Source organism: Dryobates pubescens, chromosome 25 (genome assembly GCF_014839835.1).
Source record: "Dryobates pubescens isolate bDryPub1 chromosome 25, bDryPub1.pri, whole genome shotgun sequence".
Taxonomy (NCBI): domain Eukaryota; kingdom Metazoa; phylum Chordata; class Aves; order Piciformes; family Picidae; genus Dryobates; species Dryobates pubescens.
In genome coordinates, this window is record NC_071636.1 from 1,539,153 (window position 1) to 1,567,076 (window position 27,924).

A 27,924-nucleotide genomic window follows, 5' to 3' on the forward strand; every position below is an offset into this window, starting at 1 on the left:
GCACCGGGACGCTCGGGCGGCCCCATCGCTCCCCGGCTCGGTGCAGGTCTCCGCGCCCCGGGGGCGTGCGGGGCGGCGCCGGGGGGGCACGGCGCCGGGGGGGGCACGGCGGCCGCCCCCCGGGCGGGCGGGAGGCTCGGAAGAGAGTCGGGCAGCGGTTGGGTTATAAACACGGGAATTTTATTTCTTAGAAAACCGTCACAACCGTTCACAGGCTCACAGCTGGCCGCCGCCGCGGGGGGGTGCGCAGCATGCTCACGACACGGGGCGGGGGGCGGGGGTTTAGTTCTCGTTAAACAACCGGCTTCAAAAGGGGGAGGGGCGGGGGGGGGATAAAAGATAACTCGGCACGCTACCCTTGAACTCGGCTTTAATGTTTCTCCACAACCGGTGAAAAATACTAAAGTGGGGGGGGGAGGGGCGGGGGGAACCATAATGTTGTGGGGGCCAACATTATAAATATGGAATTATAAATTTAAAACATTTGTCTGGTTTAAAAAATAAATCTGGTAGGAAAGGCAGCTGCGGCGCTGCCGTCAGTAGGGCCGGTCCCGGCGCTCCTGGCGGTGCTCCCCCCTGCGGGCCACAGGAGGCGGGGGTCAGGGGAAGGGTCCTCGCCCCCCGCACCTGCCGGCCCCACCAACCCTCGGCTCCTCCGCCCGCCTGCCCTGCCGCCCCTGCGCGCCTCAGTCAGCTGCTCGCCTCGGCATCCACTCAGCGGAGGGCGCCCTCCCCCCGCGTCTGCTTCCTCTGCTGCCCACATCCTGCTACTGCTTCACCCACGGCCCACTCACCTCAGCACCCAGTCACGCCAGCAGCCACGCACCCACTCACCCCCACCCTCTCCCTCCAGCACCCCCTCATCACCCACTCACCCCCACCCTCTCCCTCCAGCACCCCCTCATCACCCACTCACCCCCACCCTCTCCCTCCAGCACCCCCTCATCACCCACTCACCCCCACCCTCTCGCTCCAGCACCCCCTCATCACCCACCCACCCCCACCCTCTCGCTCCAGCACCCCCTCATCACCCACCCACCCCCACCCTCTCCCTCCAACACCCCCTCATCACCCACCCACCCCCACCCTCTCCCTCCAGCACCCCCTCATCACCCACTCACCCCCACCCTCTCCCTCCAGCACCCCCTCATCACCCACTCACCCCCACCCTCTCGCTCCAGCACCCCCTCATCACCCACCCACCCCCACCCTCTCGCTCCAGCACCCCCTCATCACCCACTCACCCCCACCCTCGCTCCAGCACCCCCTCATCACCCACTCACCCCCACCCTCTCCCTCCAGCACCCCCTCATCACCCACTCACCCCCACCCTCTCCCTCCAGCACCCCCTCCTCACCCACTCACCCCCACCCTCTCGCTCCAGCACCCCCTCATCACCCACTCACCCCCACCCTCTCGCTCCAGCACCCCCTCATCACCCACCCACCCCCTCTCGCTCCAGCACCCCCTCATCACCCACCCACCCCCACCCTCTCGCTCCAGCACCCCCTCATCACCCACTCACCCCCACCCTCTCGCTCCAGCACCCCCTCATCACCCACCCACCCCCACCCTCTCGCTCCAGCACCCCCTCATCACCCACTCACCCCCACCCTCTCCCTCCAGCACCCACTCCTCCCATCACCCACTCCTCCCACCAGCTCCCCCCAGCATCCATGCACCCCAGCACCTGCTCCCCCCGACACCCATCTGCCCCCTCACTCAGGCACCCAAATCCACCTTGGGCACTGGGTGCTGCTGCAGATGCCCGGTGCCACCCCAGTGCCACCCCAGTGCCACCCAGTGCCTTTCCCAGGTGGCCTGGGCCGGGGCTTGCCCCCTGCCCAGCCGCTCTGCCCCCACCCCGTACGTACTTGTCCATCTTGCCAGGTCCCCCGCGCCGCCCCCCTCTGCCGCCGCCTCCCATCTGCTCCATCAGGGGTCCTGGGGGCCCCCCAGGTCCTCCTCCTCCTCCTCGCCGGCCGCCTCCTCCGTAGCCTCCTCGGTCCATGCCGCGGCCCCCTCTGAATCCCCCTCGGTCTCCGCCGCGGCCTCCTCGGAACATGCCGCCGGGTCCCCCGCGGTCCATGAGGCCACCCCCTCGGCCACCTCTCATCCCCCCGGGGCCACCTCTGCTGCGGTCACCGCCTGGGGGAGAGGAGCAGAGGCTCAGGGTGCTCCAAGGGGAGAGCGTGGAAGCTACAGACTCTCCTTCAGCCCATCCCGGTGAACCTGGCACACCCAGGTCCAGCACCAAGCACAGGAGAAGGCCCAGGAGCAGCTGGGAACCCTGAGGGCATCCAAGGCAGCACACACCTCGGCCTGCTTCTCCTCAGAGCCAGGGCTCTCCAGGAGGCTGCTGCCTAACAAGGTGGAAGTGCTTGGGGGAACCACAGAGAGCCCCAAGGAAGAGGCAGGCAGCTCCAGAGCAGCTGGGAAGCGTGGGCAGAACGCTGCCTGCCTCCATTTCACAGCTCAAGGAGGGGAGCAGCAGCAGCAGCAGCTCCCTGGGGCTGGGGTGGGGAACCCAGGTACCTCCAAGCCCTGCTGGCAACCCTGCAGCTCACATACCTGGCGGGGGGAAGGGGGGTGGGAGAAACCCTTCAGGTTTCGGAGCCTTGCACTGGTTGCACTCCGTTCTCCAGGCGAAGTTCTGGTTTCCACAGCCCCTGGGGGAAAACATCCATTGGCAAAGCCTGGCCAGGTGCTCCAGGAGCGCTGGGAAGTGCCAGGAGAAGGACACCCGAGCTGGCCAGCAGCGCCTGGAGCAAGCTGGTGCCAAGGTGGGGAGAAAGCAGCCTCCTCTGGGGGCCCAGCAAGTTACCCTGGGCAGCACCTGGCACTAAAAGGTCTTTCCCGGGGCTCCAGGGTAAGGGACGGCTGCGGTCACCAGGGCAGCTCGGCACAGCCACTGTGACACGGGGCAGAGGGGGGCGCAGGGACGGTACTCACGGGTTGGGACACTGCCAGTCGCCGGCTCGGTGCTGGACGCTGCCCCCAGAGGCGTTCCCCCGGGACCCCCGCGGCCCCCGCGAGGAGAAGCCTCCCCGCTCTGCGCCTCTGCCGCCCATCCGCCCCATGGGGCCGCTCGGGCCGCCGGGCCCCCCCGGGCCCCCCGGGCCGCCCGGACCTGCAAGGAAGGCTCTGTCAGTGCCAGGCGGCCTTGGGCACGGCCGGAGGAGAGGGCACAGCTGGTGCCAGGGCCTGGGCATTACCTCCGCGGAGGGGAGGGGGCATCCCCCGCTGCTCCCGGGGGGGCAGCCCGCCCCTCATGCTGTTCATGGGGCCCTTCTTCCGTGCCAGGGTCACCTTCAGCTTGCTGCCCTGGAAGTCCTTCCCTGGGGGCAAACACAAGAGGGTGAGGGCATCGCTCCGGGGCTGTGATGCCACCACACCCCATCAAGGACCACACTGAAAATCCCTCCCAAGGTCTGAATCTGAGAACCTCCTGCCACAGGAGACGGCAGGGGCCAGAGGCCTGGGCAGCTGAGGACAGCCACAGCCCCAGCACCACGCTGATCCCTGCCAGTTAAACCCAGACCCGCTCGGGCAAGGGCCTGAGCACCTCGAGCCGGCTCTGTGCAAGAGGTTAGTTCTGACACGAGAACCGAAGTGGTTTCACCCCGAAGCGCCACCCAGGGACTCACCATCGAACCACTCCACAGCTGTTTTGGCGGTGGAGGGGTCATCGTAGGACACGGTGGCATCTCCTTTGGGCTTGCCAGTTTCTTTGTCAATGTAGAGGTTTATCATGGGCTGCCCAGTCCTCTTGTTCACCTAGGAGGGTGGCAGCAGGTCACCCCAAGGCACAGCTCCCCATGAGCCAAGGGGGGATCTGCTCTGCTCGCTCCTGCTTTTGGCTCGAGCCAACCAAGCCTTGCTGCGGTGGCTTCGTGGCAAGACAAAGGGCCCTCAGCCTGGACAGCCCAAGAGATGAAGGAAGCAGCCCTGAGCAGCTGCCTGGCCCAAAGGGGACCTGGCAGGTCCCCAAGTCCTTCACCCACCACTCCCCAGGTGCCCCTCTGCTCTCCCACCAGCAGCAGATCCACAGAGGCACTTCCTCCATGACTGATCACACTGTGGAGGGACAAACACCACAAAGGTTCTTGGGGACAGCCTGAGCTGCAGGTCAGCTCCAAGCTGTGGTGATCCTACTGCTCGACCAGCAGAGACCTGCCAGCTCCTGGAGATGAGAGGCTGCAGGGAGAGGAGGGCAGGAGGGGCACTGTGAGGGCAGGAGGGGCACTGTGAGGGCAGGAGGGGCACTGTGAGGGCAGGAGGGGCACTGTGAGGGCAGGAGGGGCTGGGCAAGGCCATTCACAGATTGCCTCTCGGGTTGGAAGGGACCCTGGAAAGCCATCTTGTCCAAGTGCTCTGCAGAGAGCAGGGACACCTCCAGCCAGATCAGGCTGCCCAGGGCTACATCAAGTCAGGGCCACATCTTTCTCCATGGCCATGCCAGCTGGAGGGTGACCTGTGCCCCCCTCACCTTGACAACACCGCACTGCTTGAAGAAGTCTACCAGATCCTCCAGGGTCACATTGTCACCCAGTCCCTGCACGTAAACTGAGCTGTTGTCTGAGTCTTCATCTGGATCCATGGGTGGGCCTGGAGAAGACAATTCATGGGGTCATTGTGGGAGGGGAAAGGCAGTGACAGGACACAGTGGAGTCATCCTCATGAGGTCAACCCTCAGCCAGCTGTGGCTTCACTCTCAGTGGCCACATGACAGCAAAACCCAGGCGCTGAGGTGACTCTGCACCACCTCTTCCACCCAGGGCTCTGCACCTGGCTGCTGCAGAGGGACAGACAGTGAGGACAACCACACGGCCAAACTGCTTGGTTCCAACAGGAGACACCCGAGGTGGGACCTGGAGAAGACCCTGGTGTCCTGCAGGCCCCCTGCACGCGGCCATGCACCCTGCTGGCTGTGCTGCCCTCCCCCTTCCGCAGCGCTGTGCCGCGGCTGGAAGCTGACACACAACTCCCAGCCACGCCTGTGGGAGAGGAAGGAAAGAGCTGGGGGCATGGCAGGGGCGAGAGGAGGAGGCTATGGGATCAAGCTGAGGCTTTCTCTCAACCCAACAGCCATGAAGCAGCTTCCCCAGAGGGCCAGGGAGAAGGATGAGCAGCTCACAACCACGTGTGGTCTAGCAGTAGCCCAGGTGCTGTGAGGAGCCAGCAATCATGAAATGAATGAATCAAAGAATCATGAAGGTTGCAGAAGACCTCCAAGAGCATCAGGTCCAACTGTCAGCCCAACACAGAATGCTTTAGGTTGGAAGTCACCTTAGAGGTCATCTACTCCAACCTCCCTGCCATGGCCAGGGATGCCTCTCAACTAGACTCGGGTGCTCAAAGCCTTATCCAGCCTGGTCTTGAACACCCCCAGGGAAGGAGCATCCAGAAGCTCTCTGGGCAGCCCATGCCAGAGTCTCACCACTCTCATACTGAAGAACTTCTTCCTCAGCTCCAGTCTAACCCTGCTCTGCCTCAGCTTCAAACCCTTCCCCCTTGGCCTGTCTCTAGACACCCTCAGGAAAAATCCCTCTGCAGCCTTCCTGCAGCTTCCCTTCGGGTACTGGAAGGCAGCTGGTGCCATGTCTATGTGTTTTGGAACACCTCCAGGGATGCTGACTGCAACACCCTGGGCAGTCTGTTCCAATGCTGCAAATGGCTCCATGGAGCCAGGGGACACCAACCTCCAGGGATGGTGACTCCACCACCACCCTGGGCAGACAACAGCACAAGAGGACACAGTCTCAAGCTGTGCAGGGGGAAGTTGAGGCTGGAGGTGAGGAGAAAGTTCTTCCCAGAAAGAGGAATTTGCCACTGGGATGTGCTGCCCAGGGAGGTGGTGGAGTCCCCATGGCTGGAGGTGTTCAAGAGGGGACTGGATGTGGCACTTGGAGCCACGGTTTGGCTGTCAGGAGGTGCTGGGTGACAGCTTGGACTTGATGATCTCTGAGGTCTCTTCCAACCTTACTGATTCTATGGCCAGCCTGTTCCAATGCCTGAGACAACCTGAAAGAGCTCCTTGGAGCCAGGGGACACCACCCAAGGGATGGTGACTCCACCACCCCCCCGGGCAGCCTGTTCCAAGGCTCGAAACAGGAGCCGGGGTGGGGGCTGTCCGGCGGAGCCGCTCGGAGCGCGCGGGCGGCCGCGGCAATTACCTAAGTCCAGGTCCGGTCCTTCCTCCATGTGTCCTGCCGGGCGGGAGAGAAGCACAAGAAGCTGTGTTAGCCGGGGGGCTGGGAGGGCGGCAGGGCCGACACACACAACTCTAGCTACAGCTCACCACCGTGAATGGCACCGGGGCTGCCCCGCACCAGCAGCAATGCAACCTTCTACCTGCGGTGGCGATCGCTTTGCTCCCTTCGAGCAGCCTCTCAAACCATTAACCACTCTGACGCTGGGCTCGGGGGGAGGGGGCAGGGGGGGTGGTGGTGGTTTCTTTTGCAATGCTTTACCAGGCCAATCTCTTTTTTTTTTTTTCCATTTTTTTTTTCCGGTTAACATTAACAAAGGCTACTTGACCCAAATCATTTGCTTACAGCTGCAGTTACTCTCCCCAAAAGGCTCGCTCCACCTTTTGTTGTCGGCACCCTTTGTCACCGCACACCCCGGAGGCATTGCCGGCACCTGGCGTTACAGCAGTGGCTCGTTTGCTTTCCCTTTGGGTTTCGGTATGCTAACAACAATTAACACTGGCTGCATCACTTATGCTTTTTTTTTGTTATTTCCATTTTTTTTTTTTTTTTTTTAAACACTATCCATTGTAATGCTCAAAAACTTACCACCAGGCTTATTGAAGCCACCTCGCTCTCCAGCGCTGCTGGGGGGATAAACGAAGAAATGAAGGCCTTTCCCTTTTAAAAACCAAGGCAGTGCCGCCCGGAGCCGCTGCGGCTCACGGCGAGGATGGGCACTGGGCTAAACAAACATCTCCAGACAATGCAGCTGGCTCTCTCTCTCTCTCAGTCTCTCTCTCTCTCACTCTCTCAGCTTGGCAACTATTGCCTTTCTTCGGGGCAGCTCCCTCCAGCCTCCTCTATGCATGTATCAGACAACCTGGCTTGTCTGGCTCGGCTTGTCGGTTCACCCCCTTGTGCGTGGCTTGGGAGGGGTATTAGCAGTGCAATACTTGGCTAAAAAACCGTCCTGGTTATGGAGAAGTTGGCCCTTGGGCTGGGGTTTTTGGTTTGGTTGGCTTCCCTTTTGTTTTGGCTTTGGGGTGGGTTTTGGTAGGTTTGGTTTGGTTGACTTTTGGTTTGGTTTTGTTTGCTTTGGTTTGAATTGATTCAGTTCGTTTCAGTTTGGTTTGAATTGGTTCAGTTTGGTTTGATTTGGTTTGGTTCAGTTCAGTTTGGTTTGGTTCAGTTCGGTTTGGTTTTGGTTTGATTCGGTTCAGTTCGGTTTTGTTTTGGTTTGATTCGGTTCAGTTCGGTTTTGGTTTGATTTGGTTTGGTTCAGTTCGGTTTTGGTTTTGGTTTGATTCGATTCAGTTCGGTTTAGTTTTGGTTTGATTCGATTCAGTTCGGTTTTGGTTTGATTTGGTTTGGTTCAGTTCGGTTTGGTTTTGGTTTGATTCAATTCAGTTCGGTTTTGGTTTGATTTGGTTTGGTTCAGTTCGGTTTTGGTTTGATTTGGTTTGGTTCAGTTCGGTTTTGGTTTGATTTGGTTTGGTTCAGTTTGGTTTTGGTTTGATTTGGTTTGGTTCAGTTCGGTTTTGGTTTGATTTGGTTTGGTTCAGTTCGGTTTGGTTTTGGTTTGATTCGATTCAGTTCGGTTTTGGTTTGATTCAGTTCGGTTTTGGTTTGATTTGGTTTGGTTCAGTTCGGTTTGGTTTGAATTGGTTCAGTTTGATTTGGTTCGGTTTGGATTGGTTTAGTTTGGATTGGTTTAGTTTGATTCGGTTTGGATTGGTTTGATTTGGTTTGGTTCAGTTCGGTTTTGGTTTGATTTGGTTTGGTTCAGTTCGGTTTTGGTTTGATTTGGTTTGGTTCAGTTCGGTTTTGGTTTGATTTGGTTTGGTTCAGTTCGGTTTTGGTTTGATTTGGTTTGATTCAGTTCGGTTTTGGTTTGATTTGGTTTGGTTCAGTTCGGTTTGGTTTGAATTGGTTCAGTTTGATTTGGTTCGGTTTGGATTGGTTTAGTTTGGATTGGTTTAGTTTGATTCGGTTTGGATTGGTTTGATTTGGTTTGGTTCAGTTCGGTTTTGGTTTGATTTGGTTTGGTTCAGTTCGGTTTTGGTTTGATTTGGTTTGGTTCAGTTCGGTTTTGGTTTGATTTGGTTTGGTTCAGTTCGGTTTTGGTTTGAATTGGTTTGGTTCAGTTCGGTTTTGGTTTTAATTGGTTCGGTTTGGATTGGTTTAGTTTGATTTGGTTTGGATTGGTTTGATTTGGTTTGGTTTGATTCGATCTGGATTGGTTCAGTTTGGTTTGGCTCAGTTTGCTGTTTCAAGTCAACTCCCTCCCCTCTGTGTGGACGTAAAGGTGCACCCCTCAGCCTGTGGCAGCACCGGAGCGGAAGGAGCCGGCGGCGTCCCCGACACCAACAGCATCGAAAGGGAGCAGGGGCACAACCAGACCGCGAGGCCTAACCGCACCGAGCTCCTCAGCTGCTTGGACATTCCTGCGCCCAACCTCGCTCCACCCCCACACGTTTGGAACAGGTCTCGGCAGAGGGAGGCCTTTACAGAGCAGCAGGGAGGGGGCAGCCAAGGCCTGGGGGGCAGCTTTGTGGGCACGGCTGGGCGGCGCGCGCCGCCGCCGCGGCTCTCGCAGGGGGCTGCGGCTGAGGGGTCAGCTCGGCCCTCTTGTGGGGTGCCAGGAGGGGAAAAAGGTCACCCCTTGAGGGAAAGAACAGGGATCACCCCTTGAGGGAGAAAATATCACTCCTTGAAGGAAAAAATATCACTCCTGGAGGGGGAAACAAAAAATACCACCCCTGGAGGAAACAGAGTGCTCCTGGAGGGAAACAGAGTGCTCCTGGAGGGAAACAGAGCACCCCTGGAGGGAAACAGAGCACTCCTGGAGGGAATAGATGAGTCCTTGAGGAAGAATACCACCCCATGAGGAAATTATCTCCCCCCCAAGGCGTTTTTCTCTCCTTGGTTTTGGTGTTTTGGAGGGGGGCTGTTCTGCTCTGCCTGGGTGAGCCCAGAGCAGCGTGGCAGGCGGCGAGCAGAGGAGGGAGAGCGCCGCTGGCTCGTTTCTAGCAAAGTATTGCACCTCTAATACTGGCCAAAGGAAAAGAAGCATCGTGGTCAACACATTCCCCAGCTGTTGCATGCAGCTTCCACCTCCTTGGGGTTTCTTTTTAGTCCAAGTTCAAAGTACACACCAGAGGGTCACTGTCTCTCTTTGAAAAACACAGATGGCTGTTACCCAGTTCTACAGAGTACCTCCTCTGCTGCTTTGGGGTTGGGTTTTTTTGGGGGGGTGGGGGGTGGGGGGGGTTGGCTGTCGCCGTTTGGGTTGGTTTGGTGTTGGTTTTTTGTTTGGGGGGGGGGTGGGTGGTTGGGTTTGGTTATTTTAATTACCAAAAGAGAGAGGTTCGGTGTCGCTGGGTTTGGTAAAACCAAAGTGACAGAAGGGGCTCCGGGTACACAATGGAGACGAGGAAGGGCGGGGGGGGGGGTGGGGGGGAAGAGAGAAAACAAAACCCAAAACAAAAAGGGGGAGGGGGGGAAAAGGTGGGGGGGGGGAGGGATAAAAAAAAAAAAGGGGGGGGATAAAAGGAAAATATCAAAACCAAAGAGTCTAGGATTATTTTTCCTCTCCATATGGACACCGTGTCTAGTCCCACTTTCATTATGCTGCCGGCTGAGTACTGAGTACGGGGTACTTTTTAAGTACTGAGGTGTAAACAAGGCTCTCACTTTGTAACCTGTAGCATATAAATGCGACAAAGCATGTTAAAAAGTTTCCATCTTTAACACAGCCAAGGAAAATTCAAAGCAAAGAGTTTGTTGGTTGGGGTTTTTTTTTGTTTGGTTTTTTTTTTAACTTTCCCAGTCAATGACAAATAAAAAACAAAAAAACAAAACAAAACAAAAAGAAAACAACAAAAAAAAATAATAAAAGAGAATTTACTTTGATAGATTAAAAAAAAACAAAAACAAAAACAAAAACAATAAAACAGAGAGAGAACAGAGAGAGAGAGACACAGAGAGCTCGCCCCAACCACAGCCGGCTCCTTACCTGCCAAGGACACTGAAATCCATCACCACAGCGCGCCTCAGGGAGGCCCCGGGCTGCACACACAGCCCCCAGGGCTGGCACCGGGGAGGCTGCCTCCTCTAGGGACAGCAAGAGCCTGCAGTCCATAGAGCAGGGCAGCTTTGGCCACAGGGGAGCTTTGGCCACAAGGGAGCCATGGCCACAAGGGAAGCCATGGCCACAAGGGAGCCTTGGCCACAAGGGAGCCATGGCCACAAGGGAAGCCTTGGCCACAAGGGAAGCCTTGGCCACAAGGGAGCCTTGGCCACAAGGGAGCCATGGCCACAAGGGAGCCTTGGCCACAAGGGAGCCTTGGCCACAAGGAAAGCCTTGGCCACAAGGGAGCCTTGGCCAGGCTCTCAGTCAGGTGGGAATGGCTTAGGCAGGGCCAGCTCAGGTTGGGGGGGGGCAATCGAGAGAGGTGACCAAATGTTTGCTGGGGTGAGGGCGGAGCTCCAAAGGGGCTAGACATTTTGAGATGTGATGATAGGCATTTCCAGTGTCCACATCTACTTGCAATCATTAAAGAGAGAGAGAAACCAGGTGGTGGGTGTGAAATCTTTATGCAGGACCACAGACCTCTTGTCCCCCTCCAGCCAATTGGAGCCACTTTTAGGCCAGGCCAAGCTTTTGGTGGTTTTTCCCCTTCCCTTTCCAGGCACTGCAGCTCTTTCTTTCTCTGATAAAGATTTCAGGCCACACCAATTCATTTGGGCAGAGCTATGCAGAATGGGACCAGCCACTGCCCAGCTCTGGGGCTGCAGCAGGCGGGCAGACACCTGCAGGAGCTGGCTCCCGAGGAGAGGCTGCGGTCGTGGCCGCCCTGTGCCGGGGGCAGGGCCGGCGGCGCCCCCCCCCCGCCCCCCCCAGGGACACTCTGCATAGCTCTGAGCGACGGGGGCGAAGGGAAGGAACACACACAAAGCCACCCTGTCCCTCTCTGAGGAGCCTGGCAGGGGAGGACCAGTCCTCCTCCCTCGCCACTACCAAACATCCCAGCAGGGAGACGCTTGCTGACCTGCAGGCACAGGTTGACCAAACCAGATTCTGCCATCAGTTAAAATGGCCAAAGCGGTTTAAAGCACCCAAGGCTCCGAGGGGGAGCAGTCCTGGCAGCCAAGCCAGCCCTGGGGGTTCCTGGGGGTCACTCAGAGTCACGGCCTCCACAGCAGCCACCTGGCCCGGGCGCCGCGTGCTGCCGTGGGGGTAAGAGGCTGGCGGCCTGCGGGGGGGCTGACAGCACCCTGTACATACCTGAGCTGCCAAGCCCCCCCCTGCTGAGGGCCAGGGAGCGAGCCCTGGGGCTGCTGGAGGTTTGTGTGTGTTCGATCCGCAGTTACCGTTAAACCCAGCAGAGGATTCCCCTCTGCACCACCAAGAAGGGAGCTGAAAGTTCCATGTTTGGCAATACCCCTGATGCCCCTCCCCCACCCCCACCCGGGGACCCGACCAAGCCACAGGACAGGATGCACAGATCCTGTTGCTGCGTCTCCCAGGATACAAGGCAGCGTTTTCAGCCCTGTGCAGGGCTGATGCTCCCCCCCAGGGACGCGCTGCTGGGAAGGTCAACCTTTCAGTCCCTTCTTTGCACCTCAGATCCTAAGGGTGAACCAGGATTAGAGAAAAAGGAGAAAAGCTTTGCTCTTACCCCATTCCACCGCGGCCTCCTCCCCGCCCACCTCTGCTCATGCCTCCGCGCTCATATCCCCCTCTGCCCCTGCCCCGGCTCTCGGGGCCGCCCAGGCTCCGGCTCTCTCCTGGGCCCGAGAAGCCTGCAGCCTCCTGCCCGTACACGTTCATGCTGCTGGGATGCTCCTGGCGGAAGGAACCTGAGGAGGGTCACAACAAACGTCTCAGGGAGCGACAAGGGAGAGCGGGCCCCAGAGCCCCAGCGTGCTGTGGGGCTTGGAAGGGACCTCTGGAGATCATCCAGCCCCAGCCCCTGGCTCCAGCAGGGCTCCCACAGCAGCCTGCCCAGCAGCACAGTGCCCAGGGGGGGCTGGAAGCTCTCCACACCAGGAGGCTCCACAACCTCTCTGGGCAGCCTGCTCCAGGCCTCCAGCACCCCCACAACAAACAGCTTTCTCCTCCTCTTCAAATGGAACCTCCTGGGTGCCAGTTTGTGCCCACTGCCCCTTGTGCTGGGCACCACTGACAAGAGCCCAGCCCCAGCCTCCTGTGCCCCCCCCAGGGCTCTACCTCTTGCTGAGCATTGCTCAGATCCCCTGTGGGGCTGCTCTTCCCCAGCAGCCCCAGGGCTCTCAGCCTTTCCTCCTTGCAGAGATGCTCCAGGCCCTTTGGCACCTTTGGAGCCCCCCCTGGACTCCTGTAATTCCCTCTCCTTTGTGAACTGGGGAGCCCAGAACTGGACCCAGGACTCCAGATGCAGCCTCACTAGGGAAGAGCAGAGGGAGGAGAACCTCCCTTAACCTGCTGGCCACACCGTCCTGCATGCACCCCAGGGGACCATTGGCTCTCTTGGCCATGAGGGCACATCACTGCCTCATGGTAAACTTGTGCCCCAGCACTCCCAGGTCCTTCCCCTCCACACAGTTGCTTCCCAGCAGGTGCCCCCTCAGCTGTACTGGTGCAGGGGGCTGTTCCTCCCCAGGGGCAGGACCCTACACTTGCCCTTGTTGAACCTCAAGAGGTTCCCCTCTGCCCAGCTCTCCAGCCTGGCCAGGCCCCACTGAGTGGCAGCACAGCCTGGCAGGGTGTCAGCCACTCCTCCCAGTTTGGGATCATCAGCAAACTTGCTGAGGGTCCACTCTGTCCCTCACCCAGGTGGCTGATGCAGGAGCTGAACAACAAGGGTTGACTCAGGGCTCTTTCAGACTGGAGAAGAGACCTCTGTTGAACAACAAGGGTCAAAAGTGCCTGTCCCCTTTCTCAGCCCTTGCACCTGCCCTCAGCACCAGCACACACTCAGGACAGGCCAAGGAAGGGCAGAGGCAGCACTGCCATTTGCAGAACCAAGCTCTCCTTAGCCCCAGCACACACTCAGGACAGGCCAAGGAAGGGCAGAGGCAGCACTGCCATTTGCAGAACCAAGCTCTCCTTAGCCCCAGCACACACTCAGGACAGGCCAAGGAAGGGCAGAGGCAGCACTGCCATTTGCAGAACCAAGCTCTCCTTAGCCCCAGCACACACTCAGGACAGGCCAAGGAAGGGCAGAGGCAGCACTGCCATGTGCAGAACCAAGCTCTCCTTAGCCCCAGCAGCCCGAGCCCTGCAGGGCGGCCGCGTGGCCCAAGAGCACTCTTCCCACCAAGTCCAGCCACAGGGTTTTGTGCTGCTGTGCTCCTCCCCTGCCCCAGACCTGCCACCAAGCCATTGCTCACTGACACAGGGCAAAAGTCACCTCTCCCTCTGACAGAGCTGGGAGCTTCAGACCCAAATGAAGACCCCAGCCCCCTCTGGAGCCAGCCCACCCTGCGGAAGGAAGGGAGCTCGCCCCCCTCCTGCCCTCCCACTCACTCTGCTGGCCATAACTGCTGCTCTGCTGGTTGTACTGGCTCGGGGCCTGGCTGTAGGATCCTGTCTGCGGTGGGTAAGTGGTTGGTGGAGGCTGCTGCCCATAGCTGCTCTGCTGCCCATAGCTGGTCTGCTGCCCATAGCTGCTCTGCTGCCCGTAGCTGCTCTGCTGCGAGTAAGTGCTCTGATCGTAGCTGCTGGGCTGTGTGGAGGGATAGCTGCAAGAGAAGAGCATCAAAGGGATGGAAGGGTGAGACAATCCCCTGGCACCAGGCTGCTGGAGGGGCTCCTGCCAGAAGATAATGGAGGTAATGCCATTAAAAACCATATGTGGGGCTGTAAACCATTTATCAAAGCGGAGTCATGCTGGGAGGCCTGGCTGAGGGCCATGGGGCTCTTCAGCATGGGGAAGAGAAGGCTCCAGGGAGACCTTCTGGTGGCCTTGCAGTGCTGAAAGGGGTAGGTCAGACAGACTTCTGAGCAGGGCCTGCTGTGCCAGGACAAGAGGTGATGGTTTGAAACTAAAAGAGGGAGACTGAGAGTGCAGAGAAAGCAGAAATGTTTGCCACTGAGGGTGGGGAGAGCCTGGCCCAGGCTGCCCAGAGAGGTGGGAGATGCCCCATGGCTGGGAGCATTCCAGGTGAGGTCGTTTGGGGCTCTGGACAACCTGCTCTGGTTGCAGATGTTGCTGCTGACTGCAGGGAGGTTGGACTGGATGAGTTTTGAAGGTCCTTTCTGACCCAAACCAGTCTCTGCTCTGGTGGCAGGAGCCAAGCCAAACCTGGCTGACTGTGAAAAGCAAAATCCATCTGACTGGTCCCAATTTATTGACATCTCTAAGAAGAGGCAGAAGCACCAGGGCAAAAAAATCAGTGGCAGCACAGACAACAGGCTCCACTTCTGCCTTGGCACTGGAGTATTTTCAGCTCTAGGCTAATAAACCAGGGCCCCAAGGGCTTTGGGGTGCTTAAAACCCACAGACTTTTAGAGTCAGTATCAGCATATTCAAGATGCCTGAGGAGAAAAGAGGAGTCCCTCATCCAAGCCATGGATGCAAACCATCACTGCAGCACTCTCCATGCCTAGGAAAAATCTTAAAGCCATCTGCCAGCATTTCACCTTTTTCCCCAAAAGGCTGGGCAAGGCCTGGCCCAGGCTGCCCAGGGCAGTGCTGGAGTCCCCATCCCTGGAGGGGTTTAGAAGCTGTGTAGATGTGTTGCTGAGGGATGTGGTTTAGTGCTGATGGCAGTGGTGGGTTAATGGCTTGGACCTGATGATCTTAAGGGTCTCTTCCAACCATGAAGGTAGTGGAACACTGCAACAGGTTGCCCAAGGTGGTAGCTGAGGCCTCATCCCTGGACATACTCAAGGTGAGGCTCAAACAGGCTCTGGGCATGCAGAGGATGCCCCTGCTGACTGCAGAGGGGGTTGGAGCAGATGACCTTCGGAGGTCCCTCGTATGCCCTCGTGGGTGTGCACACAGAGATCCTTACACACTCAGCCACAGACCCATTTTCCCTACCACAACCAGCAGCACCCCAACAGCTCCCTCCTCCCAAACCTCCTTTTCCCATCCAAAACCCCCCCAGAAGCTCCCCTTGCCCCAGCTGAGAGCAGCCCCAGGAGGAGGTTACCTGGTGGGAGGGTAAGTGGGCGGCGCAGCCACCGGCTGCATGGGGTAGCTGGCGGGCACCTGGGGGTAGCTGTAGTTGCTCTGCCCGTAGCCCAGGCTGGGCTGGCTGTAGCCTGTGGTGCTGGACTGGGGCTGGCTGCTCTCTGCTGCTTTGCTGCCATCCGGGGGTCTAGGGGGCAACACAGAAGGACACATGGGTGCCGAGCCCGCCCCCGCGGCCCGCATCGCTGTCCGCCACCTGGCAGCCCCCGGCGAGTCTGGAGAGGACAGCAGGCTGGGAGGGAAGTGCTGAGCTGCTGGAGAGTAGGAAGCAGCTGCAGAGGGAGCTGGCCAGGCTGGGTCGATGGCCAAGGCCAGTGGGATGAGGTTCAACAAGGCCAAGAGCGGAGTCCTGCGCCTGGGTGCCAGCCGCCCCAGGAACGCTCCAGGCCCGGGGCAGTGGCTGGAAACTGAGCAGGGGAAAAGGACCTGGGGGTGCTGCATGACAAATGGCTGAAGATGAGCTGGGTAGCCAAGAAGGCCACCAGCAGCCTGGCCTGCACCAGCAATGGTGTGGCCAGCAGTAGGGAAGCGTTTGTGCTTCTGTGCTGGGCGCTGGTGAGGCTGCACCTTGGACACTGGGCTCGGTTCTGGACCTCTCACTCTGAGAAGGACCTTGAGGGGCTGGAGCAGGTCCAGGGAAGGGCTGCTGGAGAACAGGGCTGGTGAGGAGCAGCTGAGGGAAATGGGGTTGTTCAGTCTTGCAAAGAGGAGGCTCAGGGGAGACCTCATTGCTCTCCACAGCTCCCTGAAAGGAGGTTGGTTTCTTCTCCCAAGGAACAAATGATAGGACAAGAGGAAATGGCCTCAAGCTGATCCAAGGGAGGTTTAGGCTGGACATGGAAGAAACTCCTTGACTGGAAGGGTCCTGGAACAGGCTACAGGGAAGTGGTTGAACCTCCCAGGAGGTGTTTAAAAGCCAGACAGATGTGGTGCTAAGGGCCATGATGTAGCACCTGACTTGGCAGAGTCAGAGACTGGCTGGGGTGGGTGATCTGCAAGGTCTTTTCCACCAGAAACCATCCTATGATTCCATGCCTCTGGCTAGCAGAGCAGGGGCTCAGATGCCCCCAGACAGAAGAGCACTCCCCAGGTCCTTGGGTAGTGTTCCAAGCTGGCAGCAGAGCGGTGTCAGACACTCTGGCAGCACCTGATACACCCTCATTAAACACTGAACATTTCAGCACCTCCTGGCTGGGGATTTCCCCTGCCAGCTGCTAAGGAGCACCCAGCACCACAGCCTCTGCTCTCTGGACACCTTATGAAACCCAAGGACTGAGGCTTTGGCTCTGGAGCCAAGGGGAGGGTGTGAGAGGGGCAGGGGGGGGTCAGCAGTGCGGTCACCCTTCTGAGCTGGCTCTGGGACACGACCAGCTCAGAGGCAGGCAGAAATGCTGGCAGTTAAAGGAGCCATTGTCTGGTTTAGAATCCACAGCAAGCAGCTATTACCCCACATTCAGGGAAGGATGTGGGGGGCTGAATGGGGATGACCTTTAAAGGTCCCTTCTGACCCAAACCATTCTGAGCATGAGCTCTGAAGGCCTGGAAAAGAAAGAGAACCTTTGCATGGGACTCACATGTCCCTTTCTGCTTGTCCCATGCTGTTTATGGTCTCTAAGTGTTCATCAGAGCAGAGCAGAAAGAGTTAAGCTCCTTTTGCTGTACAAGCTGGGGGGAAAAAGTGACTTTAGATGGTGTCAGAATTCACCCTGAGAAGTGTAATCTGACAGCCTGAGCTGTGCCAAGCTCTGCCTTTCCTCCCTGGAGTGGTTGCTACAACACCAGGTAAAGGAACAAAGCAGTTTTTACTCACTCCTAACCAACTTTCCATGAGGTGTTTGCAGTCTTTCACATCCTGAGCAAACAATGACACTAAATATACCCCTGGGTGCCCAGCCAGGAGGGATGTCAGCAGGAAACTGCCTCCTGCGCTGCTCGAGAAGTGCTGGTAGGTAGCAGCATCCTGCCTGACCCTGGGACCGCAGACCAAGCCAGACAGGTCCTGTAGCTGCTCTGCTCTGAGCCAGGAGCCCATCCTGGCTGCTGGCTGCTCTCCTCCTCTGCCAGTAACGGCACTGAGTCACCACACTGCTGCAGCCGGCAGCGACGCAGCCGCCCCCGGCCCCCACAGCCGGCAGGGAGAGCAGCGCAGGGGTGAGCAACACCAGCAGGCACCAGCTTGGGTGCTGGGGCTTGCTCCAGAGCCTTCACAGGAGGAGGAAGAGAAGGATGAGGAGTGGGAGGAGGAAGAGGAGGAGTAGTAGGTGAGGAGAAGTGGGATGAACAGGAGTAGGATGAGGAGAGAAGGAGAAGAATGAGGAGAGAAGGAGTAGAACAAGGAGAGGAGGACTGGGATGAGGGGAGAAGGAGTAGAATGAGGGGAGAAGGAGTAGAATGAGGGGAGAAGGAGTAGAAGTAGGACCAGAAGAGGAGTAAGATGAGGAGGAGTAGAAACAGGATGGGGAGGAGTAGAAGCAGGATGAGGAAAGGAGGAGTAGGATGAGGAGAAGCAGGAGTAGGACAAAAAGATGAAGAGTAGAATGAGGAGAGGAAAAGTAGGGGGAGGAGGAGTAGGACTAGGATGAGGAGAGGAGTAGGATGAGGAGGAATAGGAGGAGGATGAGGAGAGGAGGAGTAGGATTAGGATGAGAAGTAGGGTGAGGAGGAGTAGGACCGGGAGGAGGAGAGGAGCAGGAGGAGGAGAGGAGCAGGAGGAGGAGAGGAGCAGGAGGAGGAGAGGAGGATAAGGAGGAGCAGGACGGGGAGAGGAGGATAAGGAGGAGCAGGACGGGGAGAGGAGCAGGAGGAGGAGCAGGAGGAGCAGGAGGGGAGCGGGGGCGCAGGGCGGGCAGGCGGTACCTGGCGGGGGCGGAGGCGGCGGGCTGCTGGCCGTAGGCAGGGTACGCGGGCTGGGTGCCGTAGGCGGAGGGCGCGGCGTAGGAAGCCTGGGTGGTGGTGACCGTGGCGGTGCTGGTGTCGTAGGCGGCGCTGCCGTAGCCCTGCACGGGCTGGCTGTAGGCTGGGGGCGCGGTCGGGGTGCTGTAACCTAGGAGAGAGCCTGGTCGGGAGCTCGGAGCCCGGGAGCCGCCCTCGCGCCGCAGACTGCGAGCGGGGCCGGGAGGCAGCCGGGAAGGGACTCGTGCCCAGGGACGGGAGGCGACGGGCTGAAGCTGGAGGAGGGCAGGTTGAGACGGGACAGAGGGAGGAAATCCTTTGCAGGGAGGCTGGGGAGACTCTGGCACAGGCTGCCCAGGGAGGCTGTGGCTGCCCCCTCCCTGGAGGAGTTCAGGGCCAGGCTGGATGAGGCCTGGAGCAGCCTGGGCTGGCTGAGAGGTGTCCCTGGCCATGGCAGGGAGGTTGGAGCGGATGAGCTCTGAGGTCCCTTCCACCCTGAGCCATTCTATCACTCTGTGAACCCAGGGCACTTGTGGCACTCCCCCTTCCACTCACACCTTTGGGCTCCCTGGGCTGCAGCTGTTTCAGTTCCCCACTCTGCAGACCAGCAGTGCTGCCAGCAGGGCACTGCCTGCCTCTGCCAGTCCCAGCCACAAACCAGGGCCCTCCCCACTGCTCACTGACTGGGTGAGAGGAAGAGAAGTGAGAGGAGGAAGTTTGCACAGCACAGCAGTTACAAAAGACCCAAACCTCAGCTTTCTGCCCCCAGAGTCATTCTGGAGCTTTCTGGTTTGAATCCTGGGAGTGCAGAATGGTTGTGGTTGGAAGAGAGCTTTAAGATCCAGTCCAAGGATTACCTCAGCACTGCCAGGGCACCACCAAGCCACAGCCCTCAGCACCACACCTCCACAGCTCTGAAACCCCACAGGGATGGGGACTCCAGCACTACCCTGGGCAGCCTGGGCCAGGCCTTGACAACCCTCAAGGGGAAGCAATTGCTCCTCATGTCCCACCCAAGCCCCCCCTGGCCAGTCCCTGACTACCCTCAAGGGGAAGCAATTGTTCCTCATGTCCCACCCAAGCCCCCCCTGGCCAGTCCCTGCTAGCAGAGAATCACAGAACTGTTTGGCCTCTAAGGTCATTGAGCCCAAGCCACCAACCCCACCCCTCCATGGCCATTAAATCACAGCCCCAGTGCCATGGCCACACATTTGTTGAGCAGCTCCAGGGCTGGGGACTCCACCACCTCCCTGAGCAGCCTCTGCCAATCCCTGACCACTCCTGCAGCAAAAACTTTTTCCTCCTTCCCAGCCTAAGCCTCCCCTGGCACAACCCCAGGCCATTTCCTCTCCTTCTATCCCCTGATCCTAGGGAGAAGAGACCAAACCCTCACCTCACAGCAACCTCTTTCCAGGGAGCTGTAGGGAGCAGTGAGGTCTCCCCTCAGCCTCCTCTCCTCCAGACTAAACCACCCCAGTTCCCTCAGCTGCTCCTCCCCAGCCCTGCTCTCCCTCCCCAGCTTTGCTGCCTTGTTCCATGGCTTCTCCTCTCACCTGTCACAGTTACCCTAGGAGCCCCTGCACACTTTCACTGCCTTGCTGCTCCTGCCCTGGGCCTCCTGTCACACTGCTGAATGTCACAGGCTGCCTTCCACACCTCAGGGCTGCCAGCCTGCAAACATCACAGCTAGAGAGGGAGCTGTCTCCCACCAGGAGATCACCTGCACAAACCACCAGGGAAGCACTTGTCAGACTCACAGAATGGGTTGGCTTGGAAGGGACCTTCCAGATCATCCACTTCCAACCCCCTGCCATGGCCAGGGACACCTCCCACCAGCCCAGGCTGCTCAAGGCCTCATCCAGCCTGGCCTTGAACACCTCCAGGGAGGGGGCAGCCACAGCCTCCCTGGGCAGCCTGTGCCAGAGTCTCCCCAGCCTCACTGCAAACAATTTCTTCCTAACCTCCAGTCTCAATCTGCCCTCTTCCAGTTCAAAGCCATTGCTCCTCCTCCTGTCACTCCAAGCCCTTGTCAGAAGTCCCTCCCCAGCTCTCCTGTAGCCCCCCTCAGGTACTGGAAGGCTGCACAGGCCTTCTCCAGGCTCCACAGCCCTAACCCCCAGCCTGCACTCCAGTCCTCTGAGCATCTTGGTGGCCTCCTTTGAACCTGCTCCAGCAGTCCCACATCCTCCTTGTGCTGGGAGCCCCCCAGCTGGGCACAGTGCCCCAGGAGCAGTCTCAGCAGAGCACAGGGGCAGAATCCCCTCCCTCAGCCTTCCCACATCCCTTCACCCCCCCCAGCCCCCTCCATCCTCGCAGCGTTTCACACCAGCTCCGCTCCGGCTCCGCAGGAGGGAGGGAGGGAGGGAGGGAGGCCCTCTGGCAGCAGTAAGCCAGCCTGGCTTGGGCTGGAGGTGGGCAGTGCTGCCTGCTGCGGCCGGCAGGGGGCAGGGCGGCCGGCAGGGCGGCCGGCAGGGGGCAGGGCGGCCGGCAGGGGGCAGTCTCTTACCGGCAGGAGGCTGCCCGTAGGACGTGGCGTAGGCAGTCTGCCCGTAGGCGGCGGTGGTCTGGGGCTGCGTGTAGCTGACGTCGGTGGGCTGCCCGTAGGTCCCATAGCTCTGCTGCCCGTAGGTCTGCCCCCAGAGACAAGAGAGGTGGAACTGGTGAGCAGCACTGACCCAGAGACCACCCAGAGACACAGACAGACACTGCTCCGGGGGTGCAGGCAGGCTGCGGGGTGACACCGAGCCGGGAGGCAGGCAGGCAGGGAGGGGAGGAGGGAGTGGTGGGCTGCTGGGAGGGGAGGAGGGATCTACAGAGGGGGCTGGCCAGGCTGCACTGAGGAGTTGAGGTCAGCAGCATGAGGCTCACAGGACCTTAGGGGTAGCAATGGACCTCTGAAGGTCATTGAGTCCAAGCCCCTGGCAGAGCAGGAGCAGAGACTCCAGCACAGGGCACACAGAACACATCCAGATGGGGCTGGAGAGGCTCCAGAGCAGGAGACTCCACAACCTCTCTGGGCAGCCTGCTCCAGGGCTCTGGGAGCCTCCCAGGGCAGAAGTTGCTCCTCCTGCTGAGCTGCAACCTCCTGGGCTGCAGTTTCCATCCCTTGCCCCTTGGCCTATGGCAGGGTGCAGCTGAGCAGAGCCTGTGCCCTGCCTCCTGCCCCCCAGCCCTGAGATTTACAAACATTACATCTGGGCACCCAGTTCCATTTGGTTCTAGAGGTACCAGTGCATGCCTCCAGTATGCCACCAATCCATTCCCCAGTTGCTGCTTCTGATTTCTGTTTACTGTCTTCTGAATCACAGAACAGAGCTGGATGAGAATCAAGAGCAGCAAGGCCAGGAGGCTGGGAAGTGGTTCTGCCCCTCTGCTGAGACCTCCCCTGGAGGGTTGTGTCCAGCTATGGGATCCCCAACACAAGAGAGACATGGACCTGATGGAGAGGGTGCAGAGGAGGCCACAGAGATGATCAGAGGGACCAAAAACCTCTGCTGTGGGCACAGGCTGGGAGAGCTGGGGCTGTGCAGCCTGGAGAAGGCTCTGGGGAGACCTTAGAGCTTTGTTTCAGTATCTGAAGGGGACCTCCAGGCAAGCTGTGGAGGGACTGCTCAGAAGGGGCTGTGGGATGAGGGGCAATGGTTTGGAACTGGAGCAGGGCAGGGGCAGGTTGGACATCAGGAGGAAGTTCTGCACAGGGAGGCTGGGGAGACACTGGGACAGGCTGCCCAGGGCTGGGGTTCAGACTCCATGCCTGGAGACATCCAAGCTCAGCCTGGCTGTGGCCCTGTGCAGCCTGCTGTGGCTGGAGCTGTCCCTGCTGCCTGCAGGGGGTTGGACAGGATGACCTTTGAGAGTCCCTCCCAACCTGATGCAATCTGAGAGATGTGTGTATGCAAACAACACTGCTACAGGCTGCTAGGTCATGGCTGCAAATAAGGCTCCAGTGAGGACACCCAGAGCCCCCCCCAGGCAAATGCCCTCCCCCTGTGCAGCTCTGACTGCAGGTGCAGGTGGGAGCTGCTGCTCTGCTCTCCTCCCAGTCCATCCCCCCTGCTCCGAGGGCAGCTCACCGCTTCTGCCCTGAACTCTGAAGCTTCAAACCGACTTCCCAGGCCAGATTTTCACCTTCTGCTCAGGTTTCAGTGTGGCTGGCAGAGCCCAGTGGAGTTCAGAGCAGGAAATGTGTTTCAGCAAGCAGCCCAGAGCCCTCCCCTGGCGCCCTGTCTGCCCTTACCTGAGCGGTCTGTGCGTAGCCCTGCGCCGGCTGCGGGGCGTAGGCGCTGTAGCTGCAGGAGCAATGGGGAGACTCAGCAAGGAGGATGAAGTTAGCCCCTCTCCAGCTCACCCTCACCACCCACCACACCAGGCAGCCTGCACCCAGCTGAGGGATCTCTGCTGCAAGGCAGCACCTGAAGGCTCAAAGGAACAGCATGAGGCTCAACCAGACCAAGGGCAAGGTCCTGCAGCCGGCTCGGGGCAGTCCCAGGCACTGCTGCAGGCTGGGCAGGGGCTGGCTGGAGAGCAGCCCTGGAGAACAGGAGCTGGGGGTGCTGGGGGGGGAGAGGCTCAGCAGGAGCCAGCAGGGAGCTGGCTTGCACAGCCTGGGCTGCAGCAAGAGAAGCACAGCCAGCAGGGCCAGGGAGGGGATTCTGCCCCTCTGCTCCACTCTGCTCAGACCACAGCTGCAGCTCTGGGGCCAGTTCTGGAGCCTCTGTGCCAGGAAGGCTCTGGAGGGACTGGAAGGTGTCCAGAGAAGGGCCAGGAGGAGGAGCAGAGGGCTGGAGCTGCTCTGCTGTGAGCACAGCCTGAGGGAGTTGGGGTTGTGCAGGCTGGAGAAGAGAAGGCTCCCAGGAGACCTCATTGTGGCCTTCCAGGAGCTGCAGGGGGCTGCAGGAAAGCTGGGGAGGGACTTTGGAGGGTGTCAGGGAGGGATAGGACTGGGGGGGATGGAGCAGCACTAGGAGTGGGGAGATTGAGATTGGCTGTGAGGAAGAAGTTGTTCCCCAGGAGGGTGGTGAGAGCCTGGCACAGGCTGCCCAGGGAGGTGGTGGAAGCCTCCTGCCTGGAGGTGTTTGCAGCCAGGCTGGAGGTGGCTGTGAGCAACCTGCTGTGGTGTGAGGTGTCCCTGCCAGGGCAGGGGGCTGGGGCTGGCTGAGCCTTGGGGTCCCTTCCAACCCTGACAATTCTATGGACAAACCTCAGTGAAGAGCAAAGCACAACTGTGGAGATGCTTAGAGGCAATCTACTTTACAAGAGAGAGGAGCAAAGGCATGGAGTTACTCACCCCTGCTGGGCTGCAGCTTGGCTGTAGGTGCTATAATCTAGAAGAAAACAGGGAAAAGAAGCAGAAAAAATAGGTTGACAAAGGCAAAATGAGCAGGGCAAGAGCAGAGCAGCTGTGGGGTTTCCCCTGCAGCCTCCAGGAGCTGCTGTAAAGCCCTCTCTGAAAGGCCTGCAAGGTAAAGGCACTCCTGCAGCCTCTCCGAAGGGAACAAAACCTCTCCTCCCTTCATTGTTAACTGCTGCGACTTTGATCTCCAATGACCCTGCTTTGCTGCCACTGCCACCTTGGATGACACCCAAGGGGGGCAGGGCAGGGGGAGAGGAGGTGGTCTGGAACAAAGAAGGGCACTTAAGCCCCCTCCCAGCCTGGTTCCAAAGGGCTCCGTGGGAATCCCCTCCCCTCTTCCTCTTTAGCTTGTGAGGAACCAAACCGGGCAGCCCCAGCACCTGCCCCCTGCAGGGTCTGAGGGCAGCTGGCTGCTGCTCCTTCCCCCACCCTGCCCCATCCAAGCAATTCCCTGCTCTGGAGGGGAATGACAATCCTGGAGCTCCAAGCAGGAAAAGCCTTTGCTGGAGGGAATGGGAAATGCATCCACGTGGTGGTGACAAAGTGAGAGGCTGCCAGCTGCCCAGCCTGCCCCAAGCACCTCCAGCTTCCATCACTCACACCTTGCCAGCCACACCCCAGCCACCCTGGGCCACCACGTCCTGAGCACAGGGATTAGGATGAGCTCAAACCTTGCTCACCTCTGCTGCTGGGGCCACAGGCTGGGTGTCAGCAGAGTTTTAAGCAGGCCAGGTCCCATGTGGGCAGAGCTTTTGGTGTCTGCATCACAGTACCACCTCAGGACACCCAGATCTCAGCCAGAAAACTTGAGGATCAGTTTGAGGAACCTGGCTGACAACTTCCTACAACCTTCAGTTACCCTGAGGCTGCCAGGGACTCCTTTCAGTCACAGCTGAAGGTGATGGAGCACCAGGAACCACTGTGAAAAGACCACAGACCAGAACCTCCTGTTTCCTGGCTGGATTAACCCTAACAGCTCTCCTCTCCTCCTGTTTCTTGGCTGGATTCATCCCTAACAAAGGAGGGAGCTGGGGCTGTGCAGCCTGGAGAGGAGAAGACTCCAGGGGGACCTCAGAGCTGCCTGCCAGGACCTGAGGGGATCCTGCAGGCAGCTGCAGAGGGACTGTTCCCAAGGGTGTCTGAGCCAGGCCAAAGGGGAAGAGTTGGAAGCTGAGGCAGAGCAGGGTTAGAGTGGAGCTGAGGAAGAAGCTCTTCAGTGTGAGGGTGGTGAGGCTCTGGAGTGGGCTGCCCAGAGGGGCTGTGGATGTCTCCAGGTTGGTTGAGGCCCTGAACAGCCAATTCTAGCTGAGAGGTGTCCCTGCCCATGGCAGGGAGGTTGGAGCAGATGCTCCCCAAGGTCCCTCCCAACCTGAGCCCTTCTAGGATTCCAACAGAGCTTTCTCATTGCTGCTCCAAACCCCTTGATGTGAACTTGAGGCTTTTCCCTCTTTGTCCTTTCCTCTGCTGGTCCTGCAGGAAGGACAAGCAAAGGCCCAGGCCTCCCCACAGTGCCTTCTGACAGCCTTCAGCCTTGCAGCCCAGCACAGGAATCGGCAGGAGCACAGAAGGAAGGGGCCTGGAATCCCACTCACAGCAACAGGCACTGAAGGCTTTCCTCACTCCCACCACACTCTGCTCAGACTGCTCTGGCACTGCTCCCCTGCCTGTCCTGCAGCCTGCATCTGGAGACATCCAGCTGGGGTCTGGGGATGCTGCTTTTCTCCCCCCTCCCTCCCCCCTCAGGCCTGCAGGTGGCTCTGAGCTCTGCTGGGTCACAGAACGACTCAGGTGGGAAGGGACCTGGGAGAGCACTGACTCCAACCCCCCTGCCATGGACAGGGGCAGCTCTCAACCAGGCCTGGGTGCTCAAGGCCTCATCCAGCCTGGCCTTCAGCACCTCTAGGGGGGAGACAGCCACAACCATGCAGGGCAGCCCATGCTAGAGCCTCACCATCCTCACACTGAAGAGCTTCTTCCTCTGCTCCAGGCTAACCCTGCTCTCCATTCCCCCTTGGCCTGGCTCAGACACCCTTAGGAGCAGTCCCTCTGCAGCCTCCCTGCAGGATCCCTTCAGGCACTGGAAGGCAGCTCTGAGGCAGCTCCCCCTGGAGCCTTCTCTCAATTCTGGGTGCTAAAGACATAACCACCCATCCCCCTCTCATCCAGCCTTCCTACCACCTGCTCACACCTTGCTGGGCAGCCTCCCCCTGCCCTGCCTCCCCCAGCCCAAGCATGTTCCCTGATTCACAGAATGGGTTGGGTTGGAAGGGACCTTCAAGACCATCCAGTTCCAACCCCCTGCCACGGGCAGGGACACCTCACACCAGCCCAGGCTGCTCCAGGCCTCATCCAGCCTGGCCTTGAACACCTCCAAGGAGGGGGCAGCCACAGCCTCCCTGGGCAGCCTGTGCCAGTCTCTCCCCAGCCTCCCTGCAAAGAATTTCTTCCTCATCTCCAGTCTCAATCTGCCCTCCTCAAGCTTCAGTCCATTGCCTCTCGTCCTGGCACTTGTCAAAAGCCCCTCCCCAGCTCTCCTGCAGCCCTCTTCAGGTCCTGGATGGCTGCTCTGAGGTCTCCCTGGAGCCTTCTCTTCTCCAACTCATCCAGCCCTCAAAACCTCCCTACTGCTCATTTCAGTCTCACTTTCTGCACCCCCAGGTCGTCAAAAAGCAGCCAGGCTGCCGTGCATGGAGCTCTGCAGTCCCTTGCTGGCAGGCTCCCCGCAGCCCACCACCCTTCCAAGCAGCTGCTGGGCCCCTGAGCTACTACACTCCTGGTCTTCCATGGAACACCCATCCCCTTCTCACAGCCTTCCCCACTCCCATGCAGCCACAAGGCTTCCACCTTTGCAGCACTGCAGAGAGTCACAGAGGGGTCTGGGTTGGAAGGGACCTTTAAAGGTCATCCAGTGCCACCCCCCCTGCCAAGGGCAGGGACACCTCCCACCAGCCCAGGATGCTCCAGGCCTCATGCAGCCTGGCCCTGAACACCCCCAGGGCAGGAGGGACTCTCAAGCCAGGTGTTGAAGCTGCAGTTTGCCTCCATCAGTGCCTCTCCTGTGCCTTGCTCCAATTCAGGTGAAGGCAAAACATGAAAGGAAATATTATGGCTCATTAAGTGAAAAAAAAAACCACCTCCCTCCACACCACCATCTCCCAGCCTGCATTTCCAGGGGGAAATTAATCTTCATCCTACCACTTCACGAGGCTCAAGAGCACAATAGCACAGCCAAAAATAGCAGCTCCCAGGGCAGAACCTTCCCCTGCACTGCTGAAAGCCAGCTGGGTCTTTTTCACACCCCCCTTCGGGGAGTTTCACTGGCACAGGTTTCTTCAGTTAAACTTTCTTTTTCTGGGGGGCACAGGAGCTGTTAAACAGCTCCAAGGTCATATTTCAGCCTATTCCCCTCACGCTCCCTGGCTGTGATATTATTTTCTCCCCCCCCCTTAAGGGGCAGATCCCACCTGGGGCTGTGGGGCTTTAAAGCTACTTTAAGGCTGGCGCTGCTGCGGCCCGGGGTGAGCCTGGGGTGTGAGCCCTCCGCCTCCCGAGCAGCCGGAGCCCTCGTGCGACAAACACCTTTGCTTTCAGGATGCTTCACGGCTTTTATTATTTAAATAAAGTACATTCGCACCACAAGCCGTCCCGGACACCGCCAGAGAGCCTGGAGGCGGGAAGGAAGCCTTCAGCAAGCGCGGTGAGCTCCGGCGAGAGCCCAGCCGAGAGGATGTGCCGGGGCCGGCCCGCCGAGGGCCCACAACCCTTTAACTGCTACACGGCGGAGGCGATCCGGGCACTGCAACCCCGGGAGGCACCGGGGGGGCCTGGACCCGCCGGTGAACAACGGTGCCGGTGGGGGGTCGGGCTGGGTGCAGGCCCGGCAGCCCGCAGCCCCGCCGGGAAAGAGCCTCAGGGCCGGCGCCTCGCCTCGTCCCGCCGCCGTGCCACGGCCACGGCCTGGCCCCGAGGCGCTCCCCCCCGCTGCGCTCCCCTCGGCCCGCCCCGGCCCCAGGCGCAGGCTAGGCCGATCCTAGCTTGGGCCCGGCCCGGCTGCACCGTCTCCCGCCGAGGCGGCCCCCGCGGAAGCCCCTGCCGGCCCCACTCCCCCCCGAGCCCCGCTCACCCGTCGACGCCATTTTGTCGCCTTCCTCCTCCGCGCTCCCAACGTCCGGCCGCCGGCGCCGCCCCGCTCTGCGCATGCGCCGCCCGGCCCAGCCGGCGCCTACCACCGCAGCGGCGGCGGGGGGAAACCTCGGGCTGCCGCGCACCCGCCGCTCTTCCCGCTCCTCCCTCCGGCCCTTCC

General features: G+C 59.5%; 1 protein-coding gene across 2 annotated transcripts; it reads right to left on the reverse strand.

Annotated features, from left to right (window-relative positions):
* Positions 1-413: 413 nt before the first annotated feature.
* Positions 414-27,826, reverse strand: EWSR1 (EWS RNA binding protein 1). 2 transcript variants are annotated; one of them, XM_054173009.1, is made up of 17 exons: positions 27,745-27,826; positions 23,556-23,592; positions 22,506-22,557; positions 20,775-20,898; positions 18,233-18,419; positions 15,336-15,503; positions 13,705-13,919; positions 11,876-12,056; positions 6,801-6,838; positions 6,177-6,209; positions 4,490-4,608; positions 3,648-3,777; positions 3,216-3,338; positions 2,953-3,130; positions 2,572-2,669; positions 1,875-2,148; positions 414-576 (listed from the first exon to the last, which is right to left on the reverse strand). In XM_054173009.1, exons 1-17 carry the CDS (start codon positions 27,818-27,820, stop codon positions 537-539), a joined length of 2,073 nt encoding a protein of 690 aa, XP_054028984.1. In that variant the 5' UTR covers positions 27,821-27,826; the 3' UTR covers positions 414-536. The 2 variants fall into 2 exon arrangements, with proteins under 2 accessions (XP_054028984.1, XP_054028985.1); XM_054173010.1 differs by having other exon boundaries at positions 6,801-6,835; positions 18,233-18,431.
* Positions 27,827-27,924: the final 98 nt, after the last annotated feature.